This window comes from Eumetopias jubatus, unplaced genomic scaffold (assembly GCF_037043125.1).
Source record: "Eumetopias jubatus isolate StellerSeaLion01/CBP00866 unplaced genomic scaffold, mEumJub1_p1.0 scaffold_1, whole genome shotgun sequence".
NCBI lineage: Eukaryota > Metazoa > Chordata > Mammalia > Carnivora > Otariidae > Eumetopias > Eumetopias jubatus.
Window position 1 is genome coordinate 45,145,998 of NW_028274807.1, and position 26,324 is coordinate 45,172,321.

Sequence of the window (26,324 nt, forward strand, 5' to 3'; positions counted from 1 at the left end):
CCTTCGGCTCAGGTCATGATCCTGGAGTCCCGGGATCGAGTCCCGCATCGGGCTCCCTGCTCAGCAGGGAGTCTGCTTCTCCCTCTGACCCTCTTCCCTCTCGTGCTCTCTGTCTCTCATTCTCTCTCTCTCAAATAAATAAATAAACTCTTAAAAAAAAAAGATTATTTTATTTATTCATTTGGAGATAGAGCAAGAGCGAGTGAGAGCACAAGCAAGAGGGAGGGGCAGAGGGGGAGGGACAAGCTGACTCCCTGCGGACCAGGGAGCCTGAGACAGGGCTGGATCCCAGGACCCTGGGATCATGACCTGAGCCAAAGGCAAACGCTTAACTGACTGAGCCACCTAGGTGCCCCAATGTCATTCTTATGATGCCAAAATGGAGAATCAATTTTGATAGATCATCATGCAGAGTTTTGAAATGTAAATTTTTTTAGTCTAAAGAGGAACTCTTTCAATATCCCTTCAGGCAAGAAAGGAGGTGGTGTAAGAGACCATCTGGTAGAGACTAATACACTGGATTAAAAAGGTGCTCTGGGGTAGGGCGCCTGGGTGGCACAGTTGGTTAAGTAACTGCCTTCAGCTCAGGTCATGATCCTGGAGTCCCAGGATTGAGTCCCACATCAGGCTCCCCGCTCAGTGGGGAGTCTGCTTTTCCCCCTGACCCTCTCCCCTCTCATGCTCTCTCTCACACTCTCTCTCTCTCAAATAAATAAAAAAATTTAAAAAAAAGGTGCTCTGGGGTAGAGGGATCAGTGAGTTTGAAAAGTCAAAATATTGTGAATAAGAGTATTTAGTAGGTAAGTAATGTACTGGACTTATGATGTCAGAAGTAGAGAACATTTTAATCTCCTTGAGGACAGTGTTGCATTTGGGAGCATGTTTTAACAGAAAAGAATAAAAAGTGTAAGGTACAGCCTTCCAGTTATGGAATGAGTAAGTCAGAGGAATAAAAGGTACACAGCATAGAGAATGTAGTGCATGGTATCGTAATCGCGTGGGATGGTGACAGGTGGGAGCTAACTTGTGGTGAGCACGGCATAACATATAGGCTTGTCGAATCATTGTTGTACACCTGAAACCAGTGTAACATTGTGTGCCAAGTATACCTCAATTAAAAAGAAAGAATTTGGGGCACCTGGGTGGCTCAGTCAGCTAATCCTCTGCCTTCAGCTCAGGTCACAATCCCAGGGTCCCGGGATTGAGCCCCACATCAGGCTCCCTGCTCAGCGGAGATCCTGCTTCTCCCCCTCCCTCTCCCTCTGCCTACCACTCCTTCTGTTTGTTCTCTTTCTTTCTCTCTCTGTCAAATAAATAAACAAATAAATCTTAAAAAAAAGGAAAGAAAAAATTAAATTCAATCAATAATAAATAATCTTGTGCCTGAATCATGCAGTTAAATCCTCAACCCCTCCTTGGTGATGCACACATAAACTTCGAGCATATGGCAGATTCATTCATTCAACAAATTATTGAGTACCTATTTGATGCCAGGAATCTTGCTGGGTGCTGAAGTATAAAGATCAGTAAGATATGGTCTGTGTCCTTTCATCTGTCAATGGACATCTGGGCTCTTTCCATAGTTTGGCTATTGTGGACGTTGCTGCTATAAACATTGGGGTGCAGGTGCCCCTTCGGATCACTACATTTGTATTTTTGGAGTAAAGAAGGTGTGTGTGTGTGTGTGTGTGTGTATGTGTGTGTGTATACACACACATACACACACACACAATGCAATACTACTCAACCATCAAAAAAATGAAATCTTGCCATTTGCAACGACACGGATGGAACTAGAGGGTATTATGCTAAGTGAAATAACTCAATCAGAGAAAGACAATTATCATATGATCTAACTCATGTGGAATTTAAGAAAATAGAGGATCATGGGGGAAGAGACGAAAAAAGTTAAACAAGATGAAATCAGAGAGGAAGACAAACCATAAGAGACTCTTAATCATAGGAACAAACAGGATTGCTGGAGGGGCTGAGGGGCTGGCAAATGGGGTAACTGGGTGATGGACATTAAGGAGGTCAGGTGATGTAATGAGCACTGGATATTATATAAGAGTGATGAATCACTGACCTCTACTTATGAAACTAATAATACATTATATTTTACTTAATTGAATTTAAATTAAAAAATAAAATGGGGGGAAGGGGGAAGTCTTGTAGTACTAAACAACCTGTGGGATCTGGTGCTATATTCATGTTAAGAGTGTCAGAATTGAGTTGAATTGTAGGGCACCCAGCTGGTGTAGAATTGCTTGGTGGTGGTGGGAAAATCTCCACACATTGGAATTTGGAGTAGAAGTATATCATAGTTTTGGGCGCTCCTGCCCTATTTCAGATGCATCATGATGCTACAAGAGGCATATTGTCATGTAAATATTTGTTTTTAATTGTAGTTTTTAGTGTGATATGCCTAGCAATGTTTAAACCTTTTCCCCGAACCCAATCATTGCAATTAATACTATATTAATATATCATGTAAATTTTAAAACACAAAATAAAAATTATAAAAGATGAGATATAAAAACATTAAAAAATATATATGGTCTCTGCTTTTAGGATGTTTAAAGTTAGTACGGAAAAACATAATGAGTTAATAGCTGAAACCAAGAGGTACTAGCACTAGAATCATAGTTGGTCCAGGATATGAAGAAGCATGAAGCAAAGAGCAATCAACTCAGCCTTTTGAAGGTATGTTTATCGAACAAGCAACTTCAAATTCTTATTAATGAATCAATCAGATAATATTTTCTTGTCAGGTTGTTGCCAGCCCCTTGACTCACTCCCATGTGTCCTAATAATAAAGGCAGAATTTTATTGAAAAGCATACCCTGTAACACAATGAAAGGCCCCTTTTGCCTCAAGTAAATAAACAAAGACAAATTTTTATCAAATACAGGGGCTTTGTTTGACAGCAGTAGATGTGTTTGCCAGTAGACAGCGTACATGCATGAACATCAAATATTGTTTGGAAAGTGCGTGGTGAAGCAGCACTGCAGGCATGCCTGTGATCATAGAGGCTGGCCACTCCTGACAACTGATGGGGCTGTGAAATTGGAGGCTGATTATGAACAAAAGGACTAGTCAACTAGGAAGTTAGTGTAGAGAAACACTTCAGTGCACAAACAAAGCATTAAAATACAATGTAGCTCTCTAAATGTTGGAGCGGGAGACAGAGATGAATGCACTGAAGTCATGAGTCAACTTTTCAGGCATCTGGAATGATTGCATTCTTAATGCTTCTGGTTTACTGTCTTGCATCCTCTTATTATATTCCCATCACAAAAATTTGAAGGAATTATGTCATTTAAAAAAAAAAAAAACTTGCCCAGAAATAAAAAGAGGCTGTCTCATATTTAGAATGTGGTGTGAAAAAAAGTAGATAATATGGGATAATGCGTTACTTAATTCATTCACTGAAAAACTCCTTACCCCTTGTTTGATGAGGAAATTAAAAAATTCCTTCTCAGGTCTTAAAGAAATCCTGTTTCCCGACCTAGACTTTAAGAGTCTCGCCATGAAGGATACTTAGAATAACATATTTAACATATCTTCTGTGGATCCAGCATAATTTGAAAAGATTCAGTGGTTACTTTTTAGGACTCAAAAAGCTTTGCAAGTATTTACAAATTAATCTTTATCTCTCAAAAAGTGGCTAGGTGGTAGATATTTAGACCTCTCCCCCAATGATACTAAAGCAGGAAAAACTAATGTGACTTCCTCTAATACCACAAAACAAATTAATGGTGAAGGTGGACATAGAAGCCCTAATTTCTGAGAACCTGTCCTCTCCCATGTCTTAATCAGCTCTTGCTCCTGACAAGTCTTGTTAAACATGAGAAATCTCGCATTGTCTTGAATCTTTCTGTGAAGTTGAATCAGAAGCATTCAATATCAAATATCATTTCAACTGGTGTGAAATTGTAAATTTTCTAAAAATTGTTGTTCTCTTTCACATGTAGAAGGTGTGCTATGTGTTGGGAAGAAATCCAATAGAGTAGTCATAAGTCCTTGAATACAATTGGGTAGGTGACCCTTCTGATAACATTAATAATAATGGAACTTAACTTAAGACCTCAAGAGACTAATACATCCCTCTAGACCTAAGTTAAAAATTGGCTATATGTTTTTCCCCATGCCTCTTCTTTTTTAACACTTTCTTTATATGACACTTAAAAATATTCTTCCTGTTGCCTTCACACTCAGGAAGGAAAGAGAATTGTGCACAATTAATTTAAAAAAAAAACTGAATACAGAAGATATTGAAGCATCTCTTAACTGTACACAATGAAAAGAAAGCAAAGGAGACTATGTAATTTAAAAAAAAGGTTACTGTATTGGAAAATCCCTGTCCTCTAAGATATCCCAACTTTGGGTCTAGAGTTTTTCCCCCCTCATTTATTCATTTTGTTCATTCAACAAATATTAAAGAGTTGCTTATTATGTCCTAGGTACTGTGGATATAACAAAAGATAGAAATGTCGAGGCCCATGCCTCCCTGGCTAAGATTATAAGTTGACCTGGTCAAGGGAAGATATTTGAAATGGAGCAATACGTACCAAATGTACAAGATTGTTAAAAATGAATTTCAAAGAAATTTCAAATAGTCAAAAGTGCTATACAGTAAATATGCTAATACTCTCAAGCAAAGATCCCAGGAACACACTATAGTTGAAAAAGTTGGGTTTATTGTTCATTTCAGCAAGGGAAAACACACAGCATGTGGAACTGTAGTATGTGTCAGTAAGGGAATGTTAGATGAAACCTATTATAGGATTTGGGCTTCGATTGGGTGATGTGGGCAATCTAAGGAAGCAGGAGTTTGCTCTAAGATGAGATGCTGTCAGAAAGCAGCAACAATTCTGTAAATGAGTATGTGTTTGGCTTTATATTAAGTATTTTTATTCCATTTTTATTGACACATATAGTTGACACGCAATGTTACATTAGTTTCAGTTATACAACATGGTGATTCAACAACTGTATACATTATGCTCTATTCATCACAAGTGTAACTACCACCTGTCACGATGCAACACTGTTGCTATACCATTGACTCCATTCCCTATGCTGCACCTTTTATCCCCATGACTTATTCATTCCAGAGCTGGAAGCCTGAACCTCCCACTCCCTTTACCCCTTTTTCCCATCTCGCCACCCACTCCCCTTTGGCAATCACCAGTTCTCTGTATCTAGAGGGCTGTTTCTGCTTTTTATCTTTATTTATTTTGTTTTTTAGATTCCACACATAGGTGAAATGATATGGTATTTTTCTGTCTGACTTATTTCACTTAGCATAATACCCTCTAGGTTCATCCATGTTATTGCAAATGGCAAAATCTCATTCTTTTTATTGGCTGAGTTGTGTATATATACCACATCTTCTTTATCTGTTGTATATATATATGCCACTCTTCTTTATCCATTTGTTGGATACTCAGTCGTGTATATATATACCACATCTTCTTTATCCATTTGCCTATCAATGGGCACTCAGGTTGCTTCCAAATCTTGGCTATTATGAATAATGCTGCAATGAACATGGGAGTGTAGATATCTCTTCAATATCCTTTTTTTCATTTGCGGGGGGGGGGGGGGTAAATACCCAGTAGTAGAATTACTGAATCATATGGTTTTTCTATTTTTTTTTTAATTTTTGAGGAGCCTCCATACTGATTTCCACAGTGGCTGCACTAATTTATATTCCCACCAACAGTGCTTTACCCTGTTGATGAGATAGATATTCTCACCCAAGGGCCATGGGATGCCAAACACACAACACCTTACCTTAGACAGATGAGATTGGTAGATATTTATGGTGAAAACCTGCTATGCAGGGGTAAGGAAGAATGATATCTGATCCATTTGATAAAGAGGGATGTTTGGCTAGAGGACCTTATGTATGGGAGCAGAGTGGGAGGGAGAGCCTTTGGGAAGGCTATTTGAGCCCTTCCCAATTTCCCCCAGATATTAAAGCAGCACATAATATTGGGCCTTAATTTTAGGACTTACACTACAGTATCTTAATGATTTTATCTACATGGAGGGGGAGACTAGAACAAGGAAAAGGTTGTACTTGGTAAAGAAGCAGCAATTACTCATTTTAGCCAAGAGAGGAGGGCGTATTTAGCATTTTGGCATGTGACCTTGCCTCTGTGCTTAGGCAAAATTATGCAGTGACCTTGCTCTGTCTCATTTGATCATGGTCTCAGGGTGACCTTGTCAAGTCTGGTATAGTGTGTGATAGGAGAATAACACAGCCCAGCTCTGAGAGCGAGGCCAGCTTCTGATTGTACAGCTGCTCATTTTTTTCTTTCTCATTTGGGAAGGAACTAATAGTGGTGGGGTTTTAAATTAGATGGATTGATCAGAGAAAGTTTGGTGAAGGAGGGACCTCAAATCTTGGCCTTCACTGCTAATAAGAATCAGTAGAGAGGGACCACATAGAGAGGGACTGAGAAGGATGGAGACAAGGAGGGAGGGGGACAATTTGTGGAGAGCATTCCTGTCAGAGGGAAATAGCAAATGCAAAGAATGAAATACCTCATTAGACCTGAGGGGTATGTTCTAAAAAGCCATTGGGAGTATGGCTCTTTGCTTCAGTGACTCTCAAGGGGTTGGAGGTAGGAGAGAACCAGAATCTCCCGACAAGAGGAAGAAAATTTTGGAAAGCCTCCAGGGGGTTGTGAGATGACAATCCTCCAGGATGGATGGTCCCTCACTACCTCCACCATTCCCCTACAATTTTAATTTGTTTATGTAGACTTTATATGGAAAATCCAATACTAATTGTTATTATAGCATAATAACAAATGTTAATAATAATAAACATCCTAGACAACAAAGAATAGTGGTTATAAGCATGGAACCTGGAGCCAGACTTCCTAGGTTCAAATTACAGTTTTACCACTTTCTAGCTATGTCAACATAGACAAGTTACTTAACTCATGTATCTCTTCAACTGTAAAATGGAGATAATAATGGTACCTACCTCAAAGGTTTGTTGTCAAGGTTAAAATATATATTTAGTTTTTAGACCCAACTCATGGTAAGCACTTTATAAAGGCTACGTGTGTAATAATGATGGTGACAATGATTGGTAAAGGAAAAAATCTGTAGTTAACACCATATTCCTCTAGTGACAAGTTAATCATGGACTAACCAGGATTATATAAATGTCCACACATCTTATTGAGGAATGGTTTATTTTATTTATTGTTATGTACGGGGCCTCCATTCTTACTGCAAGGACAACAGTATAATGGATCAGTCTTTAGCAATATCTTAAACTATGCATTTAATTTAAAATATTTTTTCCTCTCTGATATGTCTGATACATCCAGGTCTACTACAGATAAGGGTTTTAATACATTCTATAACTGAATTTTTTGGACTTTGCCTGAAAAATGCACTCGGAGCCTCAGATCTTTAATTGAGGCAACCATATTTAGTGTCACTGAAGTAAGTGTGATAACAGCTTGACCGTGCAAAGTTTGACATGAAGAAAACACCTGCCTGGTAATAAGAGGATACATGAATTTCAGACAATAGAAAACCAAAGAAAATTACTACTCTGCCTGTCTTGATCAAATAACAGAGTTTTCTGTTCATTTCACTATATTCAAAAGTTTATTTGGATTACTATGAAATGTTAACAGAAAATCACTTGGATTATGGGCTCGTGGCAGGTGAGGAGTTTTAAAATATTGCTAAGTTTTGATACGTATTAGGAGACTTATTAAGGCAAAGCAAAAGAAAAAAAGAAGAAAAGAAATATCTGTCTTGTCTAGATACTCATATAACAAACCACAGTGATCTGAGAAGGAATTTCAAGTATCTTAGTAGGCCTGGGTATATCAGACATTAACTTAAATTTACATACATACCTTTTCTGTCAAGGTTCAGAGCCTCAATAGAAAAATGTTGAACATCTCCATCAACTGCCATTTTTTATGTTTGAGGGAAAATCTTTTGAAAAATAAAAGAAACGTTACAAACAAAACTGAAAAATTACGGCTTCTTTTTCCTGTGAGCGTAAGAACATTTAACCCCCAACAGGTTGAGAGCATCATTAAGTAAAAAAGATTTTTCTTGTTTTGATGTCAAATTAAGCAAGATTTGTAAAACTCCACTACCGTATGCACTGAACTTAGGGACCCCATTGTAGTCTGTGTTTTCTGCTTGCTTATTGTTAGTTTAACATATTTAGAGTAAACCCTCTTGTTAGACTGCTTTCTGTTTCTAATGGACATGTTTGCACATAATTTAGGAAGCGATATTTTGGTTTGTTTCCTTCCTACGTTGTTTTTTTCTGTTTTTTTTTTCTTTTTACTTAATATCTTAGCATTTATACCAAGAAGTAGTTAATATTGATGTATAGTCAACATTAAATTGACTATAATGAGTTGGTCCAAAGAAAATACAGATAACTGAAATCTATGGTACTGCAAAAATTTAATTTGGTCCTCTACACTTAAATTTACATTGCATTGAACTATTAGCCAGACCTGCTAGCTAACAAACCAATTGAGGATAGTTTATTTTCATTTCTTTGACCCTTCCAAAGATTCATATAACTTAAGGCATATGAATAGCGCTTTACAGTTGATAAGGACTTGTACATATATCATCAATTTTGATCTTCCCAATATCCTTATGAGGAAGGGACTTTATAGAATTATGGAAGATTTTATTATTATCTTCGCTTTCCAGATTAATAAATTGGTGATCAAGCATCATACTCTTAAGTAAAAGCAGGTAATGAGCCTCAGAAAAGCTAAGTCTGGAATTTTAAGCTTTATTGAACTTACTGCCTTGCACTGAGGAAACTTCCAACCTTCTTTCCCACAATAACCCCTCTAGTTATCCTTGTGTGTATATGGCTTCCGACCTTTGAAGCTTTGTCTTTGCTTTTCTCACTCCTTGTCTGGAATGTCACTGCTTTTCTTGAATATCCAAACTGCACCCATTGCTCAAGGTCCAGCAAAAGTTTGACCTGCTCCAAAAAGTCTTCCAGATCCAACTGTTCTTACTTAAAGAATACAGCGTTTGCAGAGATTGGTTTTATGTTCTTAAGTGTTTTATTTATGTTCAGCTAAACTCTTGTACTCAACCATAAGCTCCTAAGAACAGAGACCAACTCTTATACTTCTTTGAAACTCACAGCACTCTTATCACCGGATATATATATGTAGTAAATTCATCATAAATATTTGGCTATTATTCCTTACTGCCCCCATGAAGCCATTGCTGAGCCATAGATCATCTTACTATATCTGTATTCCAGCCATGTGACTTGTAATTTAGTTTGTATAATCACCTGTTATAGTTGAGTTCAATGTAGTCATTTCAATGTGTTCATATACCAGTTGACCCATGCATTGATTTCTGATGGTAGTGAAGCTCAGGCATATGGCCTACAGAGTCAAATCCACTACACATGCCCGATGGATTCCCTGAATAGAGAGATATTTGGCCCATATATCAGTATTAAGAACAGGAACACGAAATGTTATGGAGTGATTGCTTTTCTATAGAATTACATTAGCATCACCCATTCTGCTGGTCATAATTTCTCTGCAGATCAGGGAGATCTATCAATGGTAGTTCCTGTCCTACCCCATAGGAAAATGCATTCCGTTATTCATTATAAATGATGCTGATCAAGCATATTGTCATTACAAATTTAATTTTTAAGAAAGAAATTTCCATGTGGAAATGACATCCTTGACAGTCATTATGTTAAAAAACAAAAAGATGGTAACATATGACAATTCAATTCTTCTGGAATGTAAGTATTCTGTTTAAACAAACAACTGCTTTTGTTCATATTTTAAGGAGAATTTGGAGAAGTCTGTAGTGGGCGTTTGAAGACACCAGGGAAAAGAGAGATCCCCGTTGCCATCAAAACTTTGAAAGGTGGCCACATGGATCGACAAAGAAGAGATTTTCTAAGAGAAGCTAGTATCATGGGTCAATTTGACCACCCAAATATCATTCGACTAGAAGGTGTTGTCACAAAAAGTAAGTACTGATTTTCTTCATTACTTTTTTTATATATCTCTATCTCAGTTCCTTAAAAAAACAAACAAAACTTTAATAGCAGTACCATAGCCATTAAGGGGATAACTTAGTTTGGATATCATTTTCTGATATCACCCCTCATAGTCTTGATATTAGGCTACGACATTATCAGAGTTTGCAGTGGTCACCAAACAGCTTTGAAATGGTATTTATTACCTATAAATCATTTGCTAATTTAACTTGAAGTAATGAATCAAAAGTAAAGTATTATAGATTTTTTTCTAATCTCTATAAACTATTCACTTCTTCTAAAGCTGCTAAAATTTCAGTATTAATAGAAGAAACAATTTAAATATTTTGGGTCATTAAGGTAAAATACTTCTGTTTGGAAAAATATCTCATACACAAATAGAGATGCTTTATCTGAAGTAAGACTTTTACATCTATATAATGGAACCCATCTACATAAATGCCATTAGAATTAAATTATTTTAATTTATATAAAATGGATGAAAGAATTACAACTTCGAGAAAAAAAATCCTGTTTTTACAGAAATAGTGGGATCAAAGCCATTCCTTTGAAGTTTCTTAAAAATACAAAATTAATCTCATACTCAAATAGATTGCTATATAATCACTTTTACTTGAATAATGATAGGACACAAACCTTAACTATATTTCTCCTTATTTTATTCACTAATGAGTTATATAAAACCCAACAGAGAATGGCATTGAAAAAACTCATAAAAAATAATTTAAATCTTTGAGAAGCATTTTCTCATAAAACTGAAATTTCTTTTAAAACCATTTATACGAAATTGAAATTTCATGTCATATTTGAAAGCAGGAAAATATAAAAGCCTTACAAAAACCATTAATTGACTATGTGTTCCAAAGTCCCTCTCACAAGGCATTGATCAACATGCTGCCCAAGGGGAGCGGAAGATTATTGACAGCCTCAATAGTCTGAAAGACACAAAAGAGTACTTGTGTTTTTCTTTTTATGGTTATCCATTTTTTTCAAGTTTTTATTTAAATTCCAGTTAGTTAACATATAGTGTAATATTAGTTTCAGGAGTAGAATTCAGTGATTCATCACTTACATACAACACCCAGTGCTCATCACAACAAGTGCCCTCCTTAATACCCATCCCCCATCTAGCCCATTCCCCCACCCACATCCCTCCATCAACCCCGTTTGTTCTCTGTAGTTAAAAGTCTCTTATGGTTTGCTTCCTTCTCTCTTGATGACAGCTGTTGAACTGGTCTTTTACTTCAGTGACCTTAATGGGGCCTGCCAGTATTTATGCCCTTCTATTGTTCTCTCCATTGATTCTGGGCTTGTCCACGTGACTGGCCTTGGGTAATGGGACATTAACACATGTGATGCACGTGGAAGCATCTTACATGTCTGCACTTTGGATCCTGTCGTCTTGCAACACTCCTTCCTGTAACTCAGCCTCCAGTACTGAGCAAAGCCAGTCCATATGGTGAGGCTTCAAGCAGTATTGCAGAGAGGAGGCAAACTAGAATGTCTAGTCCACAGCTCTGTCTGAGCCCCCTGAGACAGCTTGAATGCCAGGCTTGCAATAAACCATCTCAGACATTGCAACCTCTCCCCACCACCACCACCACCACCACCACCACCACCACCACCACCACCAGATGGCTGTAGCTGCCATTGACATCTTATAGAGCAAAGGAACCACCCAGCTCAATCCAGTCAACCCATAAAGATCATGGGAGAAGATAATTTTTGACTGTTGTTTTAAGCCACAGTTTTGAAAAGTTAGAAATCTACTCCTGCCACTTAAGACTTGTGTAGCTTTAGGTAAATTATTTACCATCTCTATCCTTTACTTCCACATCTATAAAAATAGGGCCAATATAATTCCTACTCCATAGGAAAATACTGTAAGGATTAAATTTGTAAATGTATAAAGCATTTAGCATAGTATGTGTCATAATAAGCCACGCTAAATGGTAGCCGTTATTGGTGCTATGTGCCAGGCACTTTACACAAATAGTTTATCATTTCATTTTCACAGCAACTACTGTGAGTATCATTATCCACTGAAGCTCAGACAGGTTAATTAACCGGCAGAAAGCCCTCTAACCCATAGTAAGTAGCATGGCAGGTATTCAGGCTGAGGTCTTTTTGACTCTAAAACCCATGGGGTGTGTGTGTGTGTGAGTGTGTGTGTTGTTTTTTTTTTCTTTTTTCTATATCTACATGAATCAACCAGTTTTATACTTTAATTATCTTTATCCAATCTGAATTAAATAACATTAAATAAATGACAATCTGAATAAAATAATAAATTACTACTTTTTAAAATAAAGAAAATATTTAGGTTGTGAAATAAATTACTTCTAAAATGTAAAATTTGGAAAGATCCAGCTGTACCACAATAGCTAGCAAAGACTATAATTTAAAAGCGAGAGAAGAAATAACATGTTAATTATTTCATTTATATTTTCTGAATTCCTTGTCATTAATTTAGCATGAACTTTTCAAGTCATTCCTTCTGTCTTATATCTCTCTGGAAGGAAAAATGTAAGTTTAAAGTTGGATTATGAATCTTCCCAAAGCATTTAAAATAACAACTTAAGTATACTGTTGAAGTCTTCTTACATGTATTTTTGCATGTAATATCTGGAAATAAGTGTTGAACAACAAATTTAGAGGTTGAAAGGTATTAGATCTTTTTTCTCCCTTTGATGAATAACATTATGTGACTTTGTCAAAAATGCCTATGTGTTTTATTCACATATCATCATATATTTTATATGCATATATATACATAAAAGTATATGAAAAGGAAAATGATTTATAGCCCTATGAAGTAGTAAGATTTATTTATCATAAATCAGCTGAATAGGTTTAATGAGATAGTCAGTGGTACTCGTCTGCCAGTTTGAAATACTCCGTTTATTTCACATAAACATGCAAACAGCTGACACAGTGATTGTTTCACATCTCTGACAATCTAGTCTCAAAAGGGGACCAGTGACCTCCACATAGCCAGATTTGTATGCTCCCTAAGTCAAGGTCCTTGTTCCATTTCAAGAAAAAGAAAGAAGTGGGGGCAGCAGGGATGGAAGGAAAAGATAAAAAAAGATCATCAAGAAAGGACAGACTCAATATGCTTTTGAGTGGCAATCATTGTTACAGTTTTAACTTGTACAAGTGAGCCCCATATAGGGTGTTGTGCCGCTGCTGAGGTGGGTGGTAGAGATGGAGGAAGGAGTAATTCACACAAAGATAAGTGGGCATATTGATACTGTTATCTTCTTGACTCCAGTGCTATGAGATTTTTAAGGCAAAGGCAATAAATAAATGAATGCCTCATTCCCATAAATACATGGTAATTGTTCCAAGATTGCCCTTAAGTATCTAAAAGATAGCTAGCAATTAATGCTCCCTAAGGACTACCATATTGCATAAAAGATAATACTGACAAAGACAAAGATGCAGGATAGGTTTATGCAGTCATGTTAGTAGAGTATCCTGGGGTTCTGAGAAATAAACACACAGACTCTCAGTTGAAAGTAATGCAAAATTATAGATCAAAATCTTCATCAGATCCTTTCATAAATTCTTAATATGCATACTTTTTATCTTATGTATATGTTTTATCTCTGAGAGATACATAGTACAAAGTTCGTGGGAACACTTTTGCTCTTTCATATTCAGGCGTATAACTACTTCTATTTTAAACTTTAAAGTTAAATGACAAAAAGCTGCATTATATAAAAAGTATGTGTGATAAAAGTTGAACCTACTTATTTGATACACATCACAATTTCATTAACCTGTTAAGATAAAACTGATATAAAAAGAGATTAATTGACCTAAACCATATGTTTAGCACATACTTTTTCTCCAAGAAGCAAATAGAAGCCATTAGTTAGAGAACAGACTTGTAGCCATTAGGAGCACGGACAGTAGCAATTTGTAACTGGTAAGGTATACACCAGTGTCATTAATTACATAACCAAAAGAGAAAGTGCCACTCTTCTATAAAGAGAAGAATTATGGTTAGATAATGAAGCAATACAGTGGTGTAACCACACTCCAGAAGACCGGGCCTGGCAGTTTGAATCATGACGATAGAAGAAACGAGAGGACTAATGAAATTCCCATCTCCCAGCTTAGTAGCTGATAATTAAATTTAGATAGAACAGCTACATCTCTAGCAAATCATAGATCTAGAAAGGAGTAGTAGAAGCCAATCAGGATAGCAAACAAACTCTCAAACAACTTCACTTCATTGTTGGACATCACTAACGACTCTGTGGGACAGTATGGAAGCCTCAACAGGAAGTGCTGGGCCTGGCAAACCCTCCTTAAATATGCCAGAATATTGTGTTCTACTTGTCAAGTAATACATTGTCCAAGATTTTAACTATTGCTGTTGCCACCAATATGATACCTGCCTCTCTACCAGGTTGTGTATCCTCCTGCCTGTTACAGAGTCTCGGGCAAGTCACTCAATGTCTTTAGGCCTCAATTTTTTTCCTCTGCACAAAAAGATTGAAAAGTGCAGACTGGACTAGAAAACACATCTATCCCTAATATTTTGTGTTCTGTTCCTTTGCCAGAGGAAGAGAGTCACAAGATGTTGGTGAGGAAAATTTCTACTGTGATAACTTATCATCCCATTTCTAACTTTTTTTTAATAACTTCAGGTTTGTTTCAGTTATCTAAAGAGAAGATAGGTTCAGGAAGAAACAAAAAGTACCTTCAATAAAGTTTTATCTTTAACAATCTGTGAAGAGAAAAGGGTAGGTAAAATTTTTCCTATAAGCAAAAATTTTCCTGTAAGGAACTATATGGAATACACATTGAAGGGGTAAATATTCTGCAAATCTGATTCTAATAAAATAAATTAGATGGTTATTAACCCCACCTCTGGAGTTCAGCTTCTCTGCTAGCTAAGATAGGTTGAGAGTTTTGTTTTGCTTTGTTTTCCAAGAAATAGTTACTGAGTACTACCAGGTGCTAGACATTGTTGCTGATTAAAACCTAGAGCTATAGAAAAGAGGCACTCAGTGCCCTTGAGAAGCCCACTTGTTGGCGTCAATCCACTGGGAGCAACAAACAAGTAAGCCAGTATTTCCCAGTATGCTGTGTGTTATTTTGGATACAGTTACTATTAATTTATTCATTCACTTGTTCAGTGAATATGTATTGGATGCCCACTCCTTTAGGCACTGGTAATACAGTATTGAAAAAGAGCTTCTATCTACTGCACGAAACCAAGAGAAATTAATGTATGGATATAATTTTAGGTAAAGAGAAAAAAACCTGAATGAAGTGAAAGATCGAGCCATGCCAAGATTTGGTAGATGAGTTTTCCAGGCTGAGGAAATAGCTTCTCAACCCTTGTGGCTAAGAAAGAAGTCAGGATATTGCAGACATCCAAAACATCTGGAGCAAAGTGATAACAGTATGGATTACATATTGAAAGAAAAAACTCTAGGCAGGCAAAACAGTAAGAAAGCTAGTGTAGTAATCCAAGTGAAAAATAATGAGAAAAGCGATTAGATAAGTAAAGATAAGAAGAAGGGAATAGAGTCAAGAGCTGTTTCCAAGGCTAAATTTGGAGACCTTAGTGACTGATTATACATGGAGAATAAAGGAATGGGGATAATTTCAGATGCCTCACAGTTTCTGGTTTAACATAAGTAAGGGGATGGAGAGCAAATTCTGGAGAAATACAGATTTGGAGAGAAAATAATGAATTCTAGTTTGGATATGTTGTGTTTCACATGCCTGGGACATTTAAAGACTTCCAGAAAGCCTCTGGAGCCTGGGTGGATGTCTGGGCTGCAGGTGCAAATTAAAGACTTGTCCCCAGATGAGCAGTGATTGACAGTTGAAACTATAGGGAGGGCAGGCTTTCCTAGAAGGTTGGGGAAAACGATCCTTAACAGACAGACTGAAGAAGAGAAGCTTACAAAAGAGAAGAAACAGCATAGAAGAAAACAGGTTTCTAAGAATGGGGGAGAGATTCATAGAATAAAATGAGCTGGGAAACCAAGTATGATAAGGATTGAGAATCATCTATTGGATGAGGCAATTAGGAGGGCACAGCCCATTATAGCATATCTGAGGATGGTCAGCTTGCAGTGGACTATGAGGTGTGTGCACACTGCAGTCAGACGATAGGTTAAAAATGCAAATTAGATTGTGTTGGTTTCTTACTTACATTCCAAATGTTTAGCCTTCTATGTTATTCATTATTCAAGTAATATCTATTATGTGCCTAACCACTCTGTGCCAGGCACTTTAATAAGCATTGGGTATTTGGCAGTGAATAAGAAAGCCAAAATACCTGTCGTCCTGGATCAGGTCCGTGCATCTCCCTTCTCTGCTTTCATTCTTTACTGGTCTACTAAATTCTAGAATACATTCATGCTAAATGGCAAAGGCATCTTAAATCTTACTCTCATTACTCCCATGTGTCTCTTTCTCTTCCAAATCCCTGAAAAGCTGGACAGAAATATACCAACCTGACCCTAAATGAGTATATAAAGAACTATGATATGAAAAGGACGTGGGTACCTAGAAGGACCAGACACCTCTGGGGTTACCAGCCTCCCTTTTTTCAATCATGTAAGAGGCAAGATCACATGCTGACGAGATGGGTAGAGGGCTTGAGGTATTGGTGGATGTTTGAAGTAGCCCCTGAGAAAAGTGTGAAAGAAAACTGATCAGGAAAAATTAGAAAGATTGTATCACTGTGGACACAAGAGAACTTGAGGCTCATGACAGAGCTGCTACCCTGAAAAGCACTGTTAATGAATGGGGGGGGAAGGTGATAAAATGAAAGTGGAAAGAGGTGCAACCCAAAGGAAAAGGAAGGATGAGAAGCAGCACAAAAAGAAGAAATCGTGAGTTTTTATATTTTCTCTCTTCTCCTAACATCCTTAATATTTACTATTTGCTGTTACTGAAAATAGTGATAGATTAGTCTTGTGAAATTTCTGGAGTCTCCATGGATTCTCAGGATACTTACTGCAAAGTATTTGCCATTCAGAATTATTATGTATACATATTGATAAACAGAAAATGAACTAAGTGTGACTATAACAAATAGGAACAAGATGACATATTCTGGTAGCCCGGTGTATCTCACTCTGTTCAAGCAGCACTGGGGCTGATTGGGATCACCAGCTTATATTTCTGCCAGAGTGTACTTCCCTATTTACAACAGAAAATATACTTTGTCTGTATTCAGGAGGAATTTATTCTTGTTCTTTCCATGTTTAAGTATCTGGATTTTCTAAAAGTCATCCTGTCTAATCCCCTTCCTAGATCTGCCTCTAACTTAATGTCTCCTTCCTGTGGCTCTCTCCTCTCCCTAACTAGCCTCCTAATTACTGGGTAGACTATAAGAAGATAGAACAGGTTAAAAATTCTAGTAACAGGTTGCTCAATGTGAAGATAACACTGTAAACTGTAAGAACTAGGAGAGAAAAAAGGAATATAAATACAAGTTTATCATGCGTGATGTTGCCTTTTAATACCTTGAAATCAAATTGAATAGAATTATCTAGACAGTGAAACCTTACTCCTTTCCAAAAATAAAAATTCCTTCCAAATCACCCATGATGCAATTTTTTTCTGGTAAGAAGTTTGATGATGCCGAATTGGAGATGGACTATGGATAAATCTATCTGATTGACGTGAATTTGCATTCATGAACTCAGGAGAGGAAGAATCATTCTGCCAGACTGGAAGTTCAGGCAATCAGTCAAGCCTCAGGAACCTTCACCAGGTTCCTGATGGTCTTATGTAGGACTGGATAAAGACCAGTAGAAGTCTTTATCACTGAAAATGATTATGGGCTCCTTGCATATGTGACTTCTAATAAAAAAAAAAAAAATCCAGGAGCGCCTGACTGGCTCAGTTGGTTAAGCGTCTGCCTTCGGCTCAGGTCATGATCCCAGGGTCCTGGGATCCAGCCCCATGTCAGGCTCCCTGCTGGGTGGGAAGCCTGCTCGTCCCTCTCCCACTCCCCCTGCTTGTGTTCCCTCTCTTGCTGTCTCTCTCTGTCAAATAAATAAACAAAATCTTTAAAAAAAACCATAAACTTAATGAATAGAAATCTAGCAAGCTTCTTATTTAATGTCACGATGAATATTTTAATGCTTATTTTGTTGTTGTTGGAATATGTTACTGTGACTTTTCTCCAATTTTCACTTAGATATGATTTCATACTTACAGAAAAAGTTGTGAAAATTATATAGTTCCCATAAAAACCTCACTCAGTTTCCCCTGATGCTAATATTTTACATAACCATAGGATTTTATCAAAGTCAAGAAATAAATATCAGTACAGAACTATTTACCAAACCACAGAATTTTATTCAGATTCTATCAGCCTTTTCACTTACTGTCCTCATCTGTTCCAGAATCCCATCCAAGCTCCCACATTGTATTTACTTATCACATCTCCTCAGGATCTTCCAATCTGTGACAGTTCTTCGGTTTTTCCTTGTGTCTCATGACCTTCACACTTTTCAAGAGCACTAGTCAGTTACTTTGTAGAATGTCCCTCAGTCTGGGTGTGTCTATTGTTTTTTCCGTAATTTGATTTGCAGTTGTGCATTTTAGGCAGGCATATCACCTAAGTTATGTACCTTTCTGAGTGCACTGTATTGGGGAAAACATGATGTCCATATGCCTTCCTGGGATGTTAACATGGATCACTTGGTTAAGGTGATGTCTTCTAGATTACCTACTATAAAGTTACTTTTCCCTTTTTGTAACTAATATATATTTGGGGGGAGATAATTTACACTATACAAATATCCTGTTTCTCCTCAAACTTTTTCCTACTATTTTATCATCCATAGTAGATCTTGTCTGCAAGATTTATTAACATTGTATTCTAATGGTGATTATTCTGTTTCTCTTTCTTCTACATTTTTTAATCAGAATAGTTCTTTCAGGAAGAGTTCTATTTCAGAATGTTCTATAAAGGGAATTATATAATATGAAGACTTTTGAGTCTGGCTTCTTTCTTGTAACAGAATGCACTTGAGATCATTCACATTTATTGTTGTTATTGTTGAGCAGTATTTCTTTGTATGGAGGTACCATACTTTGGTTATGCATTCAGTGGTTGAAGGACATCTAGTTGGCTCGCAGTTTAGGTGATTATTAATAAAACTGCTCTGGGGCGCCTGGGTGGCTCAGTCAGTTAAGCGTCTGCCTTTGGCTCAGGTCATGATCTCAGGGTCCTGGGATTGAGCCCCGCATTGGGCTCCCTGCTTAGTAGGGAGTCTGCTCCTCCCTCTCTTCTGTCCCTCCCCTGCTTGTTCTCCTTCTCTCTCTCTTTCTCACTCACTCTCAAATAAATAAAATGTTTTTTAAAATTTAATTAATTAAATCTGCTCTGAACTTCAATGCACAGGTTTTTGTGTGAACACATATTTACTTTCCCTTGGGTAAATAGTTACGTATGAAATGACTAGATGGTATGGTAAATATGTGTTCAATTTTGTAAGAAACTACCAAAATGTTTTCCAAACTGAGTGTACCATTTTACATTCCCACTAGTAGTTATAGGTTTCAGTTGTTCTGTACTATTGACAATACTTAGTATTATAACTAAAAAAAAAAATTAGCCATTCTAGTGAATCAATATTGGTATCTTATTGTCATTTTACTTGTATTCCCTAATAATGATTAATTTTGCTCATCTTTTCATATGTTCATTTGCTATCCATATATAATTCTTCTTGGTGAAGTATGTCTTCAGATTTTTACCCATTTTTCCCATTGGGTTAGTTTTTCCTTAATGTTGAGTTTTTGAAGTTTTAAAAAGTATTTTCTAGATATAGTTCTTTGTGAGAAATGTGATTTGTCTGCCTTTGGCTCAGGTCATGATTCCAGGGCTCTGGGATTGAACCCCAGCATGGGGCTCCCTGCTCAGCGGGGAGCCTGCTTCTCCCTCTCCCTCTGCAGCTCCCCTTACTTGTGCTCTCTCTCAACACACACACTCTCTCTCTCAAATGAATAAAATCTTTTTAAAAAATGTGATTTGTAGATGTTTTCTAGATTGTAGCTTGTTTTTTTTTTTTAATTCTATGAATAGCATCTTTAACAGAGTAACCTTTTTTGATTTTGGTAATATTTACTTTATGATTTTTTTACGGATTATGCTTACTGGTATGATATCTAGAAAACTACCTAGGTGCACCTCAGTGGCTCAGTCGGTTAAGTGGTTAAGTATCTACCTTCAGCTCAGGCCATGATCTCAGGGTCCTGGGATTGAGCTCCTGTTGGGCTCAGCACTCAGTCTGCTTGTCCCTCTCCCTCTGCCCCTCTCCCTGCTTGCAAGCATGCACGCACTCCCTCTCTCAAATAAATAAAATCTTTTTTAAAAAGAAAGAAAGAAAAACTTGACCTAACCCAAAGTCACAAGGATTTTCTCCTCTGTCCTCTAGAAACTTCATAGCTTTGCACTTTACATGTAAGTCTATGATACATTTTGAGTTTTATTTTTGTATGAAATGTGAAGTATGGGCCAGGGTTCTTTTTTTTTTCTTTTGCATATTGACCATTTCATCGCCACTTGTTGAGTTAGTTTTTTTTTTTTTTAAATGAAACTGTTTTTACTTTCTCTTTAGTTTCCTTCTTTGCCTAAAATCCTTCAATGGCTTTCCTTCACCCTGAGGACAAAATTAGAAATTTAGAGTATAGAAGTTCAAGGTTCTGTATGATTGGCCCCTGATCACAATATATCTTTAACCTTATCTACTCCCTTTTCTACATTTTAGTTTATATTCTGTTAACAGTGAACCATTAGTGATTTCTCCAAACAGGCCATGCTGTTTCTTATTTCACATATTTGATAATACTCGGCCCTCTTTATGGAAAATTCTCCTTCTCCCCTGCCCCCGTCACCCTTTCTTTAAGTGGCCCCTCTCTGGCTCTAGCTCAGCCCCCCTCAAACCCTCCCTATAAGGAGATGACTCAGCTTATAGGAAACATCCTTTCTTATCTCTGTAGTGGGTTAGACATCAGCATTGCACTTAACATGTTGTACTATGATCACCATTTATATGCATGGCCTGGAAGTCTGCCGTATTCTTACCCTTACACCATAATATTAGGCCCTAGAACCCTTTTCCAATGCCCCTGAGGTTTTTTCTGGGACAGTCCCACCTGTCTGTTAGCTGTTACCTATTGGGGCGCACTTTTACCTACACACTACCTGCCACAGCTCTTGTAGAGGCTTCCCCAGCCCAGCCACTGCCCATCAGTAGAACAAAACTATCCTGCCATTGATGCATTTATCTGTGGTCTTCGAACCCCCATAATTTTGCTGGACCTTGTGCTGAGCGAAGCAAGGAAATAGGCCTTCTCTATCTCCTTGGTCCCTCAGTTTTTTGTTTAGATACGAAGGCTGCACTCATGTTCTCTGAGCAGCCAGAATCTCTCTGGACCATTTCATTTGGTTTATGATGATCCTTAATTTCCTGATAATAAAAGGTTAAGCTGTGTACTGGCTACCTCTTTTTCTCCACTTAATCTTAATTTCCTATCCTAGCTCTACTCCACTCTCCCCTCGATCTCCCTCCCAAATTTCTAATATATATCCCCTCCTATATATTTTAAACTCATTTGCTTTTGAATAGAAGGGGAAATCCTTCGTGTCGGAATGGGCATTTTGGGGAGCCCATGATCTGTTAAGGACAGTCTTTATCTTATTTATTGTGGTGCCTAGCGTGGTGCTGAGCCTAAACAGTGAGTACCTGTGGGTGAAAGAAAATGGTAAGTAAAGGGAAAGGAAGGAAAAGATAGGGCAGAAGAGAAAGAAGAAAGAGGTGAAGAAGGAACCTAACTTTTCCGACATCAAGCCAAGTTCTAAATTTGAACACTCTCTGATGTCAGTCACATTTATATGAAATTGGCAGCTTTTGTCATAATCGTGCTTCTCTGTACTTTGGTAGTTTCTCCTTTCTCTGAATGGCAGTCGTATTTTTTAGCTGTTCTTGTCCTCTGAAATGTTAGCTACTTACTACATTGCATTACAATTATTTAGGTGCATGTCTTTTTCTACTATAGACCAGAATCAACTTGAAAGTGGGACCACAATTAATTCATCTTCATGTACCTCGACATTACCTCGTCTGTGTCTTCTATGCTATAGCACTCAGTCCCAACTTTGGAATGGAAGAAGAAATACACTAGTGTGTTTCCTCTGCCTGAGAAATAAAAGTAGGAATGACTTAGTCCACTCATGATTGAGATACAGCAACAGAATGATGTGAATTTATTGACATTTTTTGAGGTTACATCATTCACTGCGAGTGAATTTAGTCATTTTCCACTCATCATAAATGTCAACCAAAGGCATCAATGATTTTTTTCTCCTTTTCATTCAGATGCAGTGGCTATTTCAGGATTCTTAGCCCTGAAAGTAATGCATTGACCTTTCCCCTAAACATTAGTGGCATGGTTTTCTTGAAATAAGTTCAGTTTTCATTTTGGCATAGCCATATATTATATGAGACATGCTATTGTATTTGGCACAGCAATCCATAAATACAAAAAGCAAAAGCATCTCCCCGACTCTATTCCCATTTCATGAACCTAATCACTGAAGTATTCCATTACACTGGGATGAAAGTATACAAAAAGGCCTTCCATAAGCTACAGTTTCTGTGATTTAATGATTTCTTTAATATAGGTTATGTATCAATGCAAGAAATACCAGGATAGTCCCAGGGGGGAGACAGATCTAGAGAGGAAGTGTAAGGCTGCTGGAGAAACTCAAGCACAGAGAGGGGCCACTTAAAGAAAGGAAGAATCAAGGGTGAGCCTAGGGGGATTTACTAGTTTGTTCCAAAAAATGGAGAAAGTAGTCATTTCCCTAAAAGAGGATTTATAATTCATATAATTACTTCTTACATTTTAGTTAAATACATTTACTAAAACAAAAACAAAAAGGTTCCCTTCCGTCAATTCCAATGTTCCAAATTTGTCTGCCTAAATGAAATGATATTCCTTTATCATAGAGTTGACTGGTAACAGATTCAGAAAATATTTCATACTACTTCCAAGTAAGACGTTTGGAAGACTACACTTATCACATGATGAAAGCTTTAATTATACGACATGGAAAGTTTAAAATTACTATTTTTTTAATAAGATAGAACAAATGAAACAGTTCCTATAGTTAAAATAATGCTACCAGTCATGTGTTATATTCTCAAGGTTTTAGCTACAGGGAAATGTTCAGTTGCTAACGAGACCCACCCTTCAGTCTAACTATAGATGCCTACCCTTCTTAGTAATTAAGAAATTGAGAACTGGCCAGGAAGGTAGAAAGAAAAAAGATTGGTAGGGAAGCTAGTATGAATGGAGCAAACCTCTCTCTAAATCAAATTTGAATTCCTTCAAAAGCTTATGAGGAACCTAATTGTAAATTTAATGGTTGAAGGGTATATTTTTGCTTGTGTTAAAGATGTCTCCTTTATAACAGAAAAAAAAACTTATTTTAAAAAATAATATGTTATTCACAGACATTGTGACAAAAGCCACACTACAATTTAGAATATTGATGTCAATCATTGAAAGAAAAAGCAAACCTACATCAAACATTAACTTCAATGGGGACCATTAGAGGTGGGTATGGCTGTAAATACTAGTTTTGTAGTTTCTAAATTTTGTCCAGAAAGCACCTCCTCACTGATGCAGAAATAATAAAACACTGATTATCTAGTTATAAAGACTGTATGCTGGTACCGTAATAATGTAAATCTTTCATAAAAACAAAGTGATCTATTGCAAACTTTTGGATAGCAGGAGTATTCTTTGCTTTACACCATTTCAGCTTTCAAAAATTTTCACAGGAAGCCTCTACTTTCTATTAGTGAGGGAGACCTGTGTTCTGATTTTTTTAAAAAGCTGTAACTTCTTTGTTTTTGTAAATGTCTCATAACCTTTTTATTTGCCCAAATTGAACTTTGTCCTACAAAAACATTGCTCTCAATGGTCAAGTTAGATATAGTTATATAGTTAAATAAGTTACACATAGTTATAGTTTAACTATGTAAAACCTTAGGGAACAGGTTAATATCTACTTTGTGACTCTCTCATACTTTAAAGCAGTCTTCCCTAAACTTAATGCAATTGCCTTGTAACTACTCTTCTTGCTTTGTTGCCCTTACCACAACTTATTTTTCACACCAGAGTGACTTAAAAAAAAATGTGCAAACTGCACTTAGGAAAAAAAAAATCCAAAGTCTTTACTTTGGCCTGCAATGCCTTCAATGATCTAGACACTGTTTGCTTCTTAAATGTTGTCTTCTACTTCTATGCCCTCCTACTGCCCTGTGCGTAGACCATCCAGGCCATCTGTGTGCCTTGAACACAGCAAGCTCACTGTTGCCTCAGGCAGGGCCCCAAGTGTTCTCATTCACAGCAGTGACCTTCCCAATATCCTCACTAGACTGGCATCTGAAAACCTGCAGACCCTACCTTCCCCCAGATACTCATTACTCCATGTCTTTACTTTCTTCCCTTCTACATATAATTTTATAAAATCACGCAGGCTTCATTCTGATGGGCTCAGGATATTCTGCACCAAGGAAAGTTCTGGCATATACAGAAGTAAACACTCAACAGAGAGTGGCTTTATAAATTAATGAACCATTTTAAGCAGTGATACTATTAAAACAATATTGTACTAGCATTTCTGGAATTCCCAGTTTTACTCATGCCATTATTTTGGTACATTATCAAAAATAGATTGTTTAGACCAAATAGATTATTCAGTCTAAAACTTAAAATGTAGACTAAAGCATATTCTGTAAAATATTTTTATTATATATCAAACTGGATGTAATAGGTTTCTTACCTCTTTATAATTATTTATAAACCAGGCATATCATTAATATAAATACTCTGGAATTGGGATTATGTAGTAAATAATGGAATTATCTAATACTGCATATGTTGAGAATTATATAGAGAAGTCTTTCCAGTTTAGATGGATTAGCCTGTTTGCAATTTAGTTAATAAAAATGAACCTCAAAGAAAAGCTTAAAGCAGGACCTTTTTAAAAAGTAAATTAATTTTACAAAGCATATTTATTGGAAAGCAAGGTGAATTTTTTTAATTAAATGGTTTCCCAAAATTACAAACTTATCATTAACTTAATAGTTTTTTGGTCCAATAAAATTATTTTCTAAACCAGGTTTATTATGTGAGAGAGAACATACTGAAAATATAGTAGTGTTTATTTTTGGATTACAGCTTTAGAATAATTTTGTTTTCATCTTTGTATTTTGCATATTATCTGTGCTTTCTAAAATAAACAAATATTGTGTTAGTATTTTGTTTCTAAGCTATGATGAAAAAATCTTTATATTAAATTGAACAACCTTATGAATTTGCCACTTTTGTAGGTGAGAAATTGTTGAATGTAGGAAATTTCAAATGGCTCTACCTAAGAGTTAGGTTTCATTTCTAATAAACTCAATTTGCAAGTGAGTTGGTCAAGTTATAAATGGAATGTTACATGTGTGCATAATTTTTTTTTATAACTGAACCCTTGAAACAATTGAGAGAAACACCTCACCAAGTAAAATAGTAAATTAATCTGTGACATAAACCCAACTCATCCTAATTTAAGGAAAAACAAAAATAATTTATTGAGTCTCATACCTGAAAAGTGTAGTAATCCAAGAACAGCTAGATGCAGGAGCTCAAACAACAGTGAAATCACTGATCGATCGATTGATCAATCAGTCAATAGACAGAACAATACATAGATAGACAGATGACCTCTACTTTTCTCTGCATGCTCCCTTTGGCGTCCTTTTTAAGCAGATTCCTTCTACTTGTTGGAAAGAGGACTCCCTGAATGTCTATTGACCGTGTTGTCGATAGTTGGGCCCCATGTCCATCTTTGGTGTAATTGTGTCCAAGTGGATGGGATGCTCCGGCCATACTGTGTCACATACCTCCTCCTCTGGAAGGAGATACTGACAAGAATAGCTTGGAACCAGCAAAGGACATTTCCCAAAAGGAAAGACAACAAAGAAGTAATTGATGTTCACTTTATGGATTTTTAAAAAACATCTCTAGAAAATTAATTTGTTTCATTTTGATAGTTACAAACATAACTCTATTTTGGTATGTATAATTTATATATATAGCAATAGTATACACTATCAGATTTGCAGGGTAATTCATAAAATAACAGACTGGGAATGAAGTCACATATTTTAGGAAAAATACATTGTTAACAGCAACAATT

At 36.7% G+C, this 26,324-nt stretch overlaps 1 protein-coding gene across 3 annotated transcripts in view; it reads left to right on the forward strand.

Moving 5' to 3' along the window:
* The window catches only part of EPHA6 (EPH receptor A6), an 819,528-nt gene that overhangs the window by 618,269 nt on the left and 174,935 nt on the right, over positions 1-26,324 (forward strand). For all 3 annotated transcript variants that reach the window (XM_088025312.1, XM_088025358.1, XM_028119182.1), the window contains one exon: positions 9,850-10,035. In XM_088025312.1, coding sequence (XP_087881438.1) covers positions 9,850-10,035 — 186 coding nt within the window. The remainder of the gene's footprint in view (positions 1-9,849; positions 10,036-26,324) is intronic.